This window comes from Protopterus annectens, chromosome 2.part1 (assembly GCF_019279795.1).
Source record: "Protopterus annectens isolate FY-2018-M chromosome 2.part1, PAN1.0, whole genome shotgun sequence".
Lineage (NCBI taxonomy): Eukaryota > Metazoa > Chordata > Ceratodontiformes > Protopteridae > Protopterus > Protopterus annectens.
Window position 1 is genome coordinate 270186277 of NC_056729.1, and position 15761 is coordinate 270202037.

The following is a 15761-nucleotide window of genomic DNA, read 5'->3' on the forward strand; positions in this document are numbered from 1 at the left end:
TTCTCAGATACACTATTAGATAAAGACTGCTATATGGGTCAGTTTCTCTGGAGGTTTCTGGATATCTAGAAGAAAAAGGGTTAAACAATGGAGTCAGTAAAACAGATTTTTCATCCTCTTATCCCCCCCATAGCAGAGCAGGAATTGCATAATGACACTACGCTCTTCTGTAGGATGAAGACCAATGAAAAGTAACATATGCAAACGAGAACTGTTGAAAAAGACAGTAGTGTGGTAGCAAAGGAAGATGGAGACAGCAAGGCAGGGGAGAGTGGTAAATTCCATTCTGAAGAGCATCCTAGCCAATCATGACAATGACCCCATCACCTAACTCTTTCACGTCCTATCCTTCACCTTTCCTTCCTCTTACCTCTTTGTTAGCAGGCCGACCCATTTCAAAAACAACTGTTTCCAGCTGATGGATGGGTGAGGAGTATAATCACCCACAGTAACAAATTACAATTCAGGGCCATTCCACCTTTCAGAACTACAAATGATATCATGAAAGAAGCTTCCCTGGAGAAGAATGGGAATGTTGTTACCCCAGACTTTTTTCATCTTCAAGGAAACCCGAAGAGAGCCATTCTGGACCCGTTAGATGAGGAAAAGATTCTGAAGATCACAAGATTCACCCTTCAGGCCTTTCTCCACTGCTTTATCCCAGAGCCCTTCTAGTCTTGCTGGACCTTAAAGATGCCCAAATTCCTATTCCTATTCATTAGGACCATTAGCAATTCCCAACAATTGGGTTGGGATCAGACATTCATTTCTCTCCCTCCAGACTCCCTATTGTGCCAAGGGTGTTTACCAAGTGCCTGTTCCCAGTGTTTACCAACTTGAGGACTCAGTGTGTCAACATTTATACTTAAATGCATCTTTATCTGAATGACTGCCTTATCCAGATCCCTTTGGTGAAGGAAGTGAACAGTTTGCTGAGCTTGATTATGAACTACTTGATCAACAGTTCAGCATAATCCTGGAGATATTTTAAGGCCCTTCTGTGAATATCTGGACATGAAAATGGGTCCTCCTTACCTGGTCATTAAAACAATTCAGCAACTGTAACTTATTTTCCTGTCTGGCACAAAAGGACAGGATCACACTCAAACACCCTAGGGCACAACAAAAGTTCCAAAACTGGACTGGAAGTTTGGACATACAGATTACTGCAATGACCATAACACACTGATCCCTCACTAGCTGAAACAAAATGCAGGGCTGGAAATTCATTTAAGGGCAGCTGGCTTAGGATCTGTGAAGGAGCCTTCCAGCCAAAACCAATGTTAGTCAGCCTCCAAGGACCCCACCAAGGAACAGGTATCAATCAGCGAGTCTATCTTATACTTTTTTTCAGATGGCCAGGCTGAACTGCTGGTACTTAAGAAGTCCATAACTCATTAGCATATACAGTGCTAAATGTGCAGTATTTAATTCACTATGCCTATAACTGCTTGTGTAGTTTGTCTCAATGCATCTTAACTGCAGCACTGAATATGCAACATCTGACGGTTAGTATAATGGTTAAGTTTGTTTACCTCACAGTCAGAAGGGTTAAGGGGCCAATTCTCTCCTTTGAAATGGAAACTGGCAAGGCTTAAAATGGCCCACAAGGGCAGCTACTGGGATTAAGCAGCTTAAATATGAAAAAAAATGCATTTAAACTGAAGTAAAGCAAAACTTGCTTTACTTGTTTAGTTTAAATGACTGTTCTCCCCATTTAAAGGAATGGACTAAAGGGGCTGGACCCACTCACCTCCCAGGGAAGTTGTGTGCCAGGGAGAAGTGTAGCTGTAGTGCTGTCAGTGATTACTGGAAAGCATGGCAGAACACACACACTAGGGTTGGGAAGGAGTGCTGGGGCTGCAGAGGAGGTGAACAGTCGCAGTAAAGGCAGAGCATAACCTCATTAGAGCTCCAACTACATGTTCCTTGAAAGGTGGGATCCCAAGACAAGAAAGTACAGTTTTGTACCTACCATAAATGTAGATGTTCGAGTGCTAATACAGCTGCAGTCATAACAGATGGGTTCTCCTGCCATCAGGCAGGTCCTCGGTCGGCCGAATTCCAAAGTCTAGGTCCGGCGTCAGTAGTCGTCGCTTCTTCCCTGACGTCAGTGCGACAGGGGTATAAAGGAACCAGCCAACGCTATTTTCTTCAGTTTTTCTTGCCCCAGATGTCAGGTGCCCCCAGAAGGAAGGCAATACATAAATTTGTGTAATAAAGCAATGCAATATAATCAAAATACAGTAGTTGCAAGCAAATACACCATAAATGAATACCCCAATCAGGTTGTATGAGGATGTGTTAGCCAATAGGCCTGTCCCAAGAGGGGAAGGAGGGAGGGAAACCTGGACTGCAGCTGTATTAGCACTCGAACATCTACATTTATGGTAGGTACAAAACTGTACTATGTTCATCGTGCATACAGCTGCAGTCATAACAGATGGGTAGAATCCCAAAGCTAAGAAAGGGGTGGTAGGCACTAGGTGGAACTAGGAGGAGCCAGGATGCCCTGCAAGACTGCAGTGGCAAAGCCTGCTCTAGTTTTGGAGTATAATGGTAGGTGGTAGTGCTTGGAGAAGGTATGCACAGAACTCCAAGTGGCTGCTTCCAAAATATCTTTGGTAGGAACTCCTCTGCGGAAAGCTGCAGAGGTAGCTGTGGCCCTTGTGGAGTAAGATCTGATGCCTGTAGGTACAGTTTTGCTAGGAAAAGAATAGCAAAAGCGTATGCAGTGGGCTAACCATTTTGAGATTGTCTGTTTGGAAATTGGCTTTCCTTGAGCTCCTACAGCATAGGACACAAAGAGCTGTTCTGATTTTCTGAAAGGCTTTGTTCTATCCAAATAATAACGCAGTTGTCTGTGGATGTCCAAGGAATGTAGTAATCTCTCCCCTTTGTTTTGAAGATTATGATAAAAAGTAGGTAAGTGTATGGCCTGATTCAAAGCTACCCTGGATACCACTTTAGGCATAAAGGATGGGTTGGTTCGTAAGGAAACTCTGTCCTGATGGAAGATGATAAAAGGCTGCACAGCCATGAGAGCTTGTAGTTCTGAAACTCTACGAGCTGAGGTAATAGCCAGAAGGAAAGCTGTTTTCCAGGGCAAATATTGCAAATCTGATGAGGCAGCTGGCTCAAAGGGAGGCAAGGTCAGTTTTTCCAGAATGAAATTGAGGTCCCAAGCAGGTATTGGTTGTTTCCTTGTGGGTCTTAGATTCTTAGCCCCTCTGAGGAACTGTCTTAAGAGAGGGTGAGAGAATAAGGGTGGCTGAGGCATGGATTTTGATGGAGGAGAATGAAAGCCCACTGCTTAGCAGCTCAGCTAGATACTGTAGTATTTGAGGTAAATTCAGTTTTCCAGGATCCTGGCCCTTTTTCTCATTCCAGACACAAAACCGTTTCCATTTTGCGGAGTAAGCTTTTCTAGTTGACAGCCTTCTGGCCTCCAAAATGACATCCTGCACCTCCTTGGAGAGTAGGGTCTGTTGTGATGCTAAGGAATCTTCCATGCAGCTAGATTGAGTGTTTTTAGCTGGCTGTGAAGAGTTTTGAAGCTGTGTTGAGTCAGGAGAAAAGGCATTAGAGGCAGGGTCCATGGTGGGGAATGCATCAGGCTCCTCAGGAGTGGGTACCAGTGTTGTCTTGGCCAGTCTGGAGCAATGAGAATCATCTTTGGTCTGTCTGCTCTGGTTTTCAATAGAACTTTGGGCAGCAGAGGAAGAGGTGGGAAGGCATAAACTGTCATTGATGTCCAACTGAAAGAGAGCGTCCACTCTCCAGGCCTTTGGATGGAAAATCCTTGAGCAGAATTTTGTCAATTGGTGATTTTTGTGGGAGGCAAAGAGATTTATGTCTGGCCTTCCCCATGCTTGGATTATTTCTGTAAAAACTTTTGGATGCAACTTCCATTCGTGTGGATCTGTCATATTTCTGCTTAGGTTGTCTGCCAGCGTGTTTTCCTTGCCTGGCAAGTACTGTGCTTGTAGTTCGATTTGTAAGTCCATGGCCATGTTGCAAAGTGACATGGCCAGTCTTCATAGGGGGTATGAATGTGTTCCTCCCTGTTTTGTTTATGTACCACATAACTGTGGTGGTGTCCGTTCTTATCAATAGTTGACCTGGTTGCAGAAGGTCTTTGAAAGCTATAATAGCATTTATTACTGCTAGCATTTCCTTTTGACTGATGTGAAGGTGCTTTTCTTTTTGGGACCATTTGCCCTGAATTCACCGATCTGTCATGTGCGCCCCCCAGGCGTAGTCCGAGGCGTCTGTTGTGATGACTTGATTTGCTTGAGGCTTGTTGAATGGAAGACCTGTGTTTGTTTGGCATGCTTGAGCCCACCACAGAAATTCCTTTTGTAGACATGGAATTAGTGGTATTATTGTTTCCAAACTGTGGCTGTGTTGAGACCATAGGTTTTTCAGGTACCACTGAAGTTTCCTCATATGCAGCTTTGCACATGGGATTAGTAAGATGCAAGATGCATGAATCCCAGAGCCTGCAGGATTTTCCTTGCAGTCAGCCTGGTGCAATTTGCTTTTGCTCTGAAGTATTGAGTTAGTCGCCCCTGCTTCTCTGGTGTGAGGTAGGCCATCTGGGTGTTTGTGTCCAAGTTGGCACCCAGGAAGATTATCTTCCGAGAGGGTATTAGCCTTGATTTCTTTTTGTTGACTGTGTATCCCAGAGAGTTCAACAACATTATTACATAAGCCAGATGTTTCAGAAGAATGTGCTTGCTGTCCGCTTGGATCAGGCAGTCGTCCAAATAGGGGTATATTTGTATCCCTTGAAGTCTGCAGTAGGCAATTACTGATGCCAGGCATTTCGTGAATACTCTGGGCGCAGTAGATAAGCCAAAGGGCAATGCAGAGAATTGATAATGGGTTGAACCTGCAAGAAATCTGAGGTATCTTCTGCAATTTTGTCTGATTAGGACATGCAGGTATGCCTCCTTGAGGTCCAATGTTACCGGCCAAGACTCCTTGCCCAGCATGGGAAGAAGCTGCTGTAGAGTGAGCATCTTGAATTTTGTGCAGTAGAAATGTGTTTAGGATGGATAGGTCCAAAATAGGTCTCCAATATTTTCCCTTCCTTGGTACCAGGAATAGTCTGGAATAAAAACCTTGACCTTGTTCGTGCGTAGGTACCTCTTGAATAGCTTTCATGTCTATGAGATCTGTAATTTGCCTTTGTGCCTCTGCCCTTTGATTGTGTGGCAGGTTTGGCATGCCTCTCATTTTTGGAAGGGTGTGAAAATGGAATCTGTAGCCTCTGTTTATAATGTCCAGGATCCATTTGTCTTTTGTGACAATATGCCAATTTTTTGAAAATAATGCCAGCTTTCCTCCTAAGGGGGCTGCCATTTGAGTCTTGCTTGGCATGCAAAGGGGAAAGTCATTGGGCTTGCTTTCTGAACGATTGCGAGATATCCTCACCACCTCTTTGTGTAGGAGCTTGCCATTGTCTGCCTCTAAACAATCCTTGGGATTGTCCTCTGCCCCTCGGGCGCCTGTATCTACCTCTTTGGGGTCTGTCCGTGGCTGGAAAGGACCAATTTTTGGAAGGCCAATTTCTACTGAAACGTGGGGGTTGTACCTGTAGAAAATCTTTCACAGTTTGCATTGATTTAGCCTTTTCCTCCATTTTCCTTAATACCTCCTCAGCATTAGCACCAAATAATACATCCTTTTGTAGAGGGGCATCTAGTAATTTAGCATTGACATGATCAGGCAAGGTTTGTTCCTTGAGCCAGGCATGTCTACGCATGACTGATCCTGTAACAGCAGCTCTACATGAGGCCTCTAGAGCATCAAAACCACATTGTAAGGTATGCTTACCCACTTGTTCTGCACTATGCATCAAATCCTGCAACTCCTTCAAGTCTGGTTGTTCAGGTTGTGACAGTTTACTTTTCAATTGTGATAACAAAAACTGTTGGTATTTTAGCATATGGAACTGACAGTTTAAGGCCCTCATGGTTAAGGTAGCCGAGGTATATACCTTTTTTCCCCACCTTTCTAAGGATCTGGAATCTCTCTCGGAAGGTAATGGATTTTTAGCAGTGGAGGCCTTAATTCCCTTGGGGCCCTGTGAGATGGTTTCTGGGTCAGCAGCATGGCTTTTGTATAGAAATTGGTGTGAGTCAGGAACCCTGTAGTACCAGTCAGGCTTGACTGGGGCTGGAGGCAGAGAATCCGGGTTAAGGCAGGCCTCCGAGTAAACATCATCTAGGATGTCCAAGACAGGAGGTATAGCCAGAGGCCTGTGCTGAGGTAGCAAGAGAAATTCCCTAAGCCTTTTCTTGGAATCTGAATAATCTTGGCCTTCCCAGTGGAAGTGTTCCCTTAAGGTATGCAAAGTTTCCCCAAATGAGTAATCCTCTGGGGGGGATACAGAAGGAATGGACTCCTCCGCATCAGAGTCTTCAAAAGGGGAGTAAGAATGTTCCTGAACATCAGATTGCTCTGAAATAATGGAGCCCTGATCAGAGGAGGGGGATTCTTCCTCCACTCTGGGCCTTTTGTCCGGTGGGGGTTGAGAACCCCTGATAAGAGTAATTAAATCCGCAGCCATTTTAAGCATCTGTTTTTTTTGGCATGGGGCCTGGAGATGGGCCCTGTGTAGCTTGTCTCTTAGAATCTTAACAAGTCTCTCAGAAACTAATACAAACACCAACAGCATGCATGGCTGCTTTAGACTTAGTGAAAGCCTTGATGGAAAAAGAAGAGGAAGGTCTGAAGACAACTTGAGTGGAGGTAGACCTGTCCACATTTTGAGGTTCAACGCCAAGAGTGGCTTCGGTATCTGTAGTCGTGGTGTGGGCCGAGAAGCCTGTGACCTCTGGCACAGGAGACACCGCCAATGAAGTGTCGTCAGTAGTCAGGGCCTGCGTAGGCGCCTCTCTGAGAACCGGACCATGTGTAGTCGGCTTTGGCGTGGTGTCGGTAGAGGCCGCGAACCTCGTGTGTCAGTCCTTATCTTCGCGTTTTTTAGACAGAACTGGAGTCGGAGTATCCGACGACATAATATAGTTAAATATTTTTTCCAAAATAATGCTGGGTGAACTCCACCCAACGCTTAATGGTGCGTTTGTTGAATGTAGCACAAAAGCGACAGACCGAGACGACATGGTCTGGGCCTAAACAAGGTATACAGAGGGAATGGAAATCCTTATGCGGTATTTGCTTCCCACATGAAATACAATTATTAACTTTGTCTGACATCGGTCTGAGGCAAGAAAAGTTTCCCCAACGAGGTACTTGGCTTTCAAGAAGACTTCGGTTTCAAAATTTTCGTAATTTCAGTAGCTGGCCAACCGGCACTTGTGAACTGCTTCTGCTTCGGGCACCGCACGGCAAGAAAGACTTTAGAAAATGGCGTCGGCTGGTTCCTTTATACCCGTTGCACTGACGTCAGGGAAGAAGCGACGACTACCGACGCCGGACCTAGACTTTGGAATTCGGCCGACCGAGGACCCACCTGACGGCAGGAGAACCCATCTGTTATGACTGCAGCTGTATGCACGATGAACACCATGACTAATGTTCATCTCACAGGACAGATTCCCCAAGTGCGAATATGAAACAGGCATAAGGAATAAGGCTTATGTTTTGCACATCCACATGCTTCTTCCCTGGCTAAACCAAACCTTTCCCTGGCAGCCACAGATTAAAGAATATACAGAATGGGTGACCAAGGAAGAGCTGGTGGACAGCAGAATAGGGCATAAACACAACAAAACTCTTGAGAGCTTCACCAGCACCTGGGTCACTAGTCAACCTGAGGTCAAATGAGCTGAGGTTAGAGCTTTAATGTCTCTGTGTCTCAGAAGGACTTTTTTGGCTGAAGAGGGTAGAGAAAGTAAGACTGCCTAAGAATTTGGTAGTCTCCACTATCTTCAAGAATGTTTCCTCATCTTGAAAGGCCTTTTCAAATAGAACTACCCTCCTGTAAGGACAGACTGGTAAAGCCAATCATGGGAAAGACAAAAGCCTCAACTACACCCTATGGTATACAGCTGCAGTACTGGCTGCTGCCTTGCTAGTACATCAGCACTGTTGGAAGTCCATCCTGCAAAACAGCAGTCTGGAAAAAAATCAGTCTTTTCCTGGACACAAATACCAGAGAGCATGGAAAGCTTTTTCCAGTGCCTGATCCACCAGGAACAGAACAGAAGGACAAAGTGCAGCTATTTCAAGTATATTTACTATAACAGCAGATATTTGAGGAGAGATCAATGCATTAAAATAAATCACAACATCTTGGGTATACTCACAATGCTGTCGTCTCCTATGAAACAGGAGTTCCAACAGCTCAGTTGTTACATTATTCCAAAACACAAATCCTTGTCATGCATCATCATATTAAATTTCACTCTACTTCTGTTCCATAAACATTAGCAACATGTATTGAGAAAAAATTATGTCTTTTTCACCTGAAAAATATTCAGTGTGATACTCCTTCTCTCCTACCTTTAGTTTGTCTTTGTACAACTGAATTACTTCAGCAAGCCTTGTATTATCTTGCTGTAATGTATCTGCTGCTTTATCCATGACAGCAATTGATCCTGAAGCCGAAGCTGAAAGCAATGCATTGACCTTTCGCCTAGCCTGCAGCTCCTGTTGTACAAAATCTTCACAATCCAAAATAGTTCTCTCAGAGTCAGATAGATGCTGAACAATAGTCTGTAGATTAAAATGACAATATACATAAGTATATGCAGTCTTAAAACCATCTACATACAATTTTAAGCTGTCAGTGCAATTTTAGCAAATTCAAGCATCCATGGCATGATAAATCAACATATCTGATTAGACACTGAAAGCATTCACAATTATGACATGAATTCCTACCTAGCTCAATTTAATTTGCTGCATTATTTTGTTTTTCTAACATGGTTACAATTTCCCCTTTATTATCACTAGAACTTCTCTATGGTTACATTGCACACTTTCAATCACCCTTTTCAATACTAGAAAAAGAAGTTGAGTCTTACCATAACGTTCCAGCTCTGTTGTTGATGATCTTTCATTCTTCACTGATGGGTTGCCGGTTCAGTCCTCGGAACAGAGTCGGCCTAATACCAAGCTCGCGCCAGCCAAAAAACTCTTGCACTAAGATTTTACCCATACTGCCCTTCTCCCTGTTACTGCAGATAGAGTTTGCCAAATATTAGTAAAGCAGAGGCCATTTCTGCGCAAATGCCCTGACTCACCACTTGGACCCAAAGTATCCCCCAGGAGCCTTTGGAGGGGGAAGGAGGGTGGGAAGTGATGAATGAAAGAAGATCTTCAACACAGATGGAACGTTATGGTAAGACATAACTTATTTCTCTGATGTTGTTAATCTTCCTTCAATTCATCACTGATGGGACAGAATCCCCAGCTACCCTGTGTCCCTTGAGCGGCCCTTATGGAAGAACGTTCCTGAGCACCACTGAGCCAAAGGCAGCTCTCCTTCTGGAGACCACATCCAATTTGTAATGATTAATAAAGGTGTGTGTGTGTGTGTGTGGGGGGGGGTAGCCCATGTCGCTGCTACACGAATATCCATGGAGGTTCTCAATGGAAACCTACAGAAGTTGTCACAGATCTGGCAGAGTGGGCTTTAACATTTTGTGGTGTAGGCTTTTCCGCAAGTGAGTAGATGCAGTGTATGCAGTCCCTAAACCATTTAGACAGTCACCTTGGAGACGGAATTTACCATTCTAGGCCCAGAGAAGGAAATTAAAAGTTGGTCAGTTTTATGCATTGCTTTAGTTCTGTCTAGATAAAACCTCAGTTATCTATGCACATCAAATGAGTGTAGACAGTATTCCCATTTATTAATAAAATTTGGGAATACTGGCAAGACAATGGCTTGATTGATGGAAAAATCTGAAATAACTTTGGGAAGAAAGGATGGGTTTTTCTGGAGTGATGCTCTGTCCTTTTGGAAAATTAAATAGGGCTTTTAATGCATAGTGCATGGAGCTCTGAAATTCGCCTACCTGATGTGATGGCTACCAAGAAAAGGGACATCCAAGATAAAAATCTGGTCACACTTTGCTTCAGGCTCAAAAGGAGGTTGAGTTAAAGACTGAAGAACTAACATGAGATCCCATGGCTTTATAGGTTGTTTGATTGGAGGCTTAATGTATGAGACCCCTTTTAGACAGGTTTTGCATAACTGATGAGAAATGAGGGAAGAATTACCAAACCCATCATGAAAGTTAGAAATAGCCACTAGATGTACTCGCATAGCAGAAGCTGCAGCTCCATTCTTGAAAAATTTTGACAGATATTGTAAGACCACTGTAACTGGAGCAGAGTACGAGTCTAGCCTTCTTTTCTTAGACCAAATAGAGAATCTCTTCCATTTGTCTAGATATAGTCTTCTGGTGGATGGTTTGTGTGAGGCCAGGATAATGTCACATACTGGTAAGGGGAGGTTATCCTGCCTGGCGATTAACGGAAGTGGAGAAACGAAGACGTCAGCTTGAGACTGGATAGGTTCGGGTGACAACCCTTGGGGGTGAGAAATCAGGTCTGGAGAAGGGTCCAGAATCCACAGTCAACGTAATAGGTGAGGCCGAAGGGAGGGGAACCAAACTTGTCAAAGCCAAAAGTGGGGCAATGAGGATCACTTTGCATTTCAACCGAAAAGCTTTCTTTATGAATTGGGGAATGAGAGGAATGGAGGAAAAGGCATTTAGTAGTCCCATCGGCCAATGGTGAATCAGAGCACCCCTCGGGGACTCCCCCTGTGAAGAGAACAGGGCAAAATAGCTGCTGAATTTGTTGTTTGACAGGGAGGTGGATAGGTCAGAGCAAGGCTAGCCCCAATGGCTGAAGATTTTCACCGCTATGTTGGGATTGAGGGACCACTCGTGAGGCAGGAGAATACATCTGCTCAACTTGTCTGCAATCAAGTTGGAATTCCCTGGGATATGCGTTGCTATCAGAAAGCTGTTGAAAGCCATCACCCACTGCCAAATTCTCATGGCCTCCTGACATAGGGAATAGGACTTGGTTCCTCCTTGCTTGTTGATATACCAGACTACTGACATGTTGTCTGAATTGGGATTGTCCCAGAAGGAAGAACAGACTGGAATGCTTGCAATGCCAACAGCACCGCTCTCAGTTCTAGAATGTTAATATGCAGGTTGGCCTCCATTGTGGACCATGTGCCTTGGACAGTCTTTCCCTGAAAATGCCCCCCCCCCCAATCAGGGAAGCATCCATGGCCAAAACAGCCTTGGGTTGGGGAGGATGGAATGGGCAGCTCCAAAGTTCTGTTGCTGGCCTCATCCACCAAAGAAGGTCCCATTTGCAATAACTGGTTATCTGCACTATCGGTATAGTATCTGCCATGGATCCTAGAAGCTGAAGAACCTCTCTTGCTGAGGCTTTGTTTTGACAGAGTATCACCCGCAGCTGGAGCCTCAGTCTCTGCAGTCTGTGAACTGAGAGGTGCACCAGACAAGAACGGGTGTCGAAGACTGCTCCAGTGAACTCTATGGAGTGGGTCGAAGCAAGGTTGGATTTCTCCCAATTTATTGTTATTCCCAAAAGTCTCATCAGGGAAAGAGTGCACTGCAAGGCTGCTACCAGAAGATGCTTGGTGGGGGCAGTAAAGAGCCAATCGTCAAAATACAGAAACACCCGGAATCCTTGCAGTCAAGTGAGCTGTGACCACTGTAACATGCACTTTGTGAACACTCTGGGGGCTGTAGAGAGTCTGAACGGCAGGGCACAAAATTGGTAGTGACTGGCTCCTAGCCGGAAGCGAAGTAATCTCCTGGAGAATTTGTCCATTCTGATGTGGTAATACGCATCCCTGAGATCTATCAAGCACATCCCAATAGTCTTCCCTCAAAAAAGGAAGAATGGACTGAACCGTGACCATCCAGAATTTCGTTTGGGCAACAGACTTGTTCAAATTCCTGAGATCCAGAATTGGTCTCCAGTCTAATCTTTTTCGGCACAAAAAAGAATCTTGAGTAGAATCCGGATCCGCATTGGTCTGGTGGGACTGTTTGGATGACTCTGACACAGCTTGTTTATTTCTGCAGCTGCTTCTTCCCTTTGACTGGTGGGAACGTCGGGAAGTTTTGTAGGAAGCTTTGGATAAGTGATGAGGGGAATGGTGTAGCCTCTGGTTATAATTTTCTGCACCCAATGGTCGGAAGTTATTGATTGCCAAGCAGTGTGGTACAGAGAGAAAGGTTCCCCGACCGCTTCCAGAGAAAAGCAATCGGACCGCTCTTCAGGAGCACTGGTACGGCTGCCCAGAGAACGAATCCCTGGGTGCCTGATCATGCGGACCCCCTCTGCTCAGTAGGGGCGTCCTCCAGAATCATTACCCCCTCTGCCCCTGGGGGTATCATTGCCAGGTGTGGCACGGAAAGGACCCTGAGATTTTTTGTGCCAGAATTGTCCGCTCCTCTGGTTCCTGGAAAAAGAACGTTGTGGACTGGAAAAGTGTAGACCTACGGCGGACAGGGTCTTACTGTCCTTCTCACACCTGGCTAGGGTGTCTTAAACCTTAGGGCCAAAAAAGGAAGAACCTTTGATTGGAGCATTCAGGAAGGAAGACTTGAAAGGGTCCACGAAGTCACATATGCGCATCCAGGCATGGCGTCTCATAACTATGCCTGAACCCGCCACTCTAGCTGCCCCTTCAGTTGCATGTGACAGCAGCCTCATGGATGAATTGGAGACAGATTCCTGGGTTGCGAGCTGCGAGGCAACTTTGTCCCTTACCCCATCAGTCACCTGTCCTGCAAGTGTTCCAGAGAGTTTGGAAAGCAAGTCTGTTTGGAGTCTCGTAAAATGTGTCAAATAATTCAGAGACTATATGACAAAAGTCACTGAATCAAAAACTTGCTTCCCTAATCTGTCCACAGCCCAGGAATCCCTGTTGGGCGGATGAAGAGTATGACTCTCTTCGTTGAGATCCTTTTTCGTGGCAGCCGCCACAACCATAGCATCAACTGGTAAACCTCTAGACTAATGTGGGTTTTCTCGTCTGCAGGCAGGGGTCACCAAAGAGGTAGATGGCCGGGGACGAAAACCTGCAGAAACAAGGACTCCTTAGGAGAAGGGTTGTGGGCTTCCAATCACCCCTCTGTTTCAACATTTCAAGGATATCCTCAAAGGAGACATCATCAGGGGGTGACCGTGGGGACCCTTCCCCATCATCGAAATCCATATCCTCTGTCACAGACTCTTCAGAGGAGTCTACGTGCTTCCTCTTGCACAATCTCTTCCGTGGTGGCTTCTCAGCGGGGGCACCCTGTAACAGGGTCTCCTGCATCTTTTGTGCCCGATGTCCCGGGGGTAGTGACTTGTGTCAGCTGTAGCTCAGGGAAAAAAAGAGGTCTGGGGCTCCGAGGTCGGAGGAATGCTTCCAGAAGCAAGTGCCCTCTCCATAGCTCGGAAAGCAGGTCCGCCCGGAACCGAGGGGGCAATCTCGGAACTGGGGGTCACACCCCACTCCGCCGAACCTGCTCCCGAGGGAGAAGTCTCAACCAGGATCAGTGCAGAAAGGGCTCCTGGCACCACGGATGGAACAGTAGAGACACTTGGAACCGTACTCCGAGCAGAAGAGCCCACAGCCCAATCACGAAGTTACAGAAGGCTCGGTTCTGAAGGGACTGAAGGCCAAAGGGATGGCCCCGAAGCCACAGTGAGGTTTACTAATAGCATTGAAACGGGGGGGGGGTTTCCAAAAGGACGTCTGAGCTGAAGACTTTGGCACAAGTATGGTCAAAGGAGATGACTAGGATGGAGTCCGTGGAGAAACCAGCCAAGTCCTGCAAGCAGATGGGCCCTAGACGGATTGGGTATCCCCCCTGGCTGTCAACAGCTGATCCACAAGATGCACCCTGTCAAACTCGGAAAGGCTCCTGGTGGATATAGTGGAGACTCTCGATGGGGAGTCAGGTCGTTCAAGGAACAGCCTATATACTTGCCCTAGAAAAGGATCTGTTGATGGGGAGTATCAGGGTCCGTGGAGTGGAGTCTATCAGCACCGTGTCTCAAGTTTGGAGACAGGAACCAGTGGAGTCAAAATTGTCGTTATCGGGACCGTGAAAGGACTCTGTGCCAGGTGGGCAAGCGGAGACAACACAGAAGGTTAAGCAATCATGGAATCCCACAGGTAGGCATCAAAAGCATGCACTGTGCTGAAGTGACACTCAGTGCCAAAGCAGGAGCAACCTTTGAAAAGTAGGTAGTTGGTGTCGTAGACAGTATCGGAGCCAAAACAGGCGCCAACAAAGGAACAATCATAACTGGAGTGGAAGAGATCGGCAGCGATAAGGCGGACTTATGCTCTGAAGAAAATTGCTACTCAACAGACTCGCCCTGGTCACCGGAGGGTGAAGAGGGAAAAGAGTGGGACCTTTTCTTTTCTTCTGTAGGAGGGGATGAGACCTCTATCGCAGAAAGGGCCTCTGAAAAGGGCATATTAAAAAGGCCCTTCAGAATCAGTTTTTCCACTCATTAAAAGTGCGCCGACTAAAACTTTGGCAAATCACACAAGGAGGTTGCACCGACAGATGAAGCACCCCCAGACAATAAATACAGTCATCATGGGAATCACTGTTAGGCAGTTTTCCCTTACAAGAAGCACAATGCTTAAAACCTGACATGCCTTCTTTGTCAGACATCACGAAAAAATATAAACACACAACAAATATAGAAGGAAACCAAGTGGAATTGAAGCTGAGTTTTCCTATATATAACACACACACGAGATAAGTTGAAAGAAAAAGGAGAAATACCAAAGATGTTATTTAAGAAATACCATGAGGGGTATGGAGAAAGGCCATACCACCAATGGCACTGAAGATTACCAAAACGGTGAAAACAGAAAGGTAAAAGTCTACTGACAGATTCAAAAGTAAAGAAATATCAAAATACCAACAAGGAATAAGAAGTAGGTACACAATATTCAGGAAAATATCAAAACTTTAACACTTAGCTGAGAGCTTGGCTTGAACATGGCTTTATGGCTACGTGGCAAACAAGATCTGAGGGAACAGGGAGAAGGATACTATGGGTAAAAGCTTAGCTCGAGGGTTTTTTGGCTGGCGCGAGCTTGGTATTAGGCAGACTCGTTTCTGAGGAAGGAAACGACAACCCATCAGTGATGAACGGAAAGAAGACTACCAACAGCAGATCAGTATTTTAAGGCTGCCCTCATTTCGTGCCCCTGGTCTCTAAATCTGTCCCGAAAACTGGATCTCAATCTTCCTGTTTGGAAATGGATTGTTACAGACTCATAGGTACTAAAAGTGGTTAAGGAGGGTTACAGATGGCAGTGGATACACATTTCCTTTGGGGGAACTCCTTCCCAACAGAGTTATTTCTTCAGATTTTTCAATACATGCTGACCCCAGGAGTCATAGAATGAGCACCTTAAGATCAAATAAGGGAAGCATTCTACTCCAAAATGCTTCTGGTACCACAGATAGCTTTCCTGGAGACCAGTCCTAGATCCATCCTCTTTCAAACTGAGAAAATACCAAAAATCAAAATGGTGACCCAAGAGTCTGGTACTGTCCATTCGTCTCAGTTGTATGGTTACACTAGACTTAAAAGATAATTATCACATTTCCATAGTCACAGGCCTGGGTCACATTACCAGTTCTTCAGCTGAAGCTCTTTGCAGACCGCAAGACATTCACAGATTTTCTTATTTAGATCAAGAATAGTTGTGCAAAATCTTACCATAACCATAGATGTCCTCCTCTTCCATGTTGCAGTATTCA

General features: G+C 45.4%; 1 protein-coding gene across 1 annotated transcript in view; it reads right to left on the reverse strand.

The window, feature by feature from the left end:
* The window catches only part of CENPE (centromere protein E), a 3008010-nt gene that overhangs the window by 555714 nt on the left and 2436535 nt on the right, over positions 1-15761 (reverse strand). The window contains exon 45 of the mRNA XM_044063442.1: positions 8476-8688. Coding sequence (XP_043919377.1) covers positions 8476-8688 — 213 coding nt within the window. The remainder of the gene's footprint in view (positions 1-8475; positions 8689-15761) is intronic.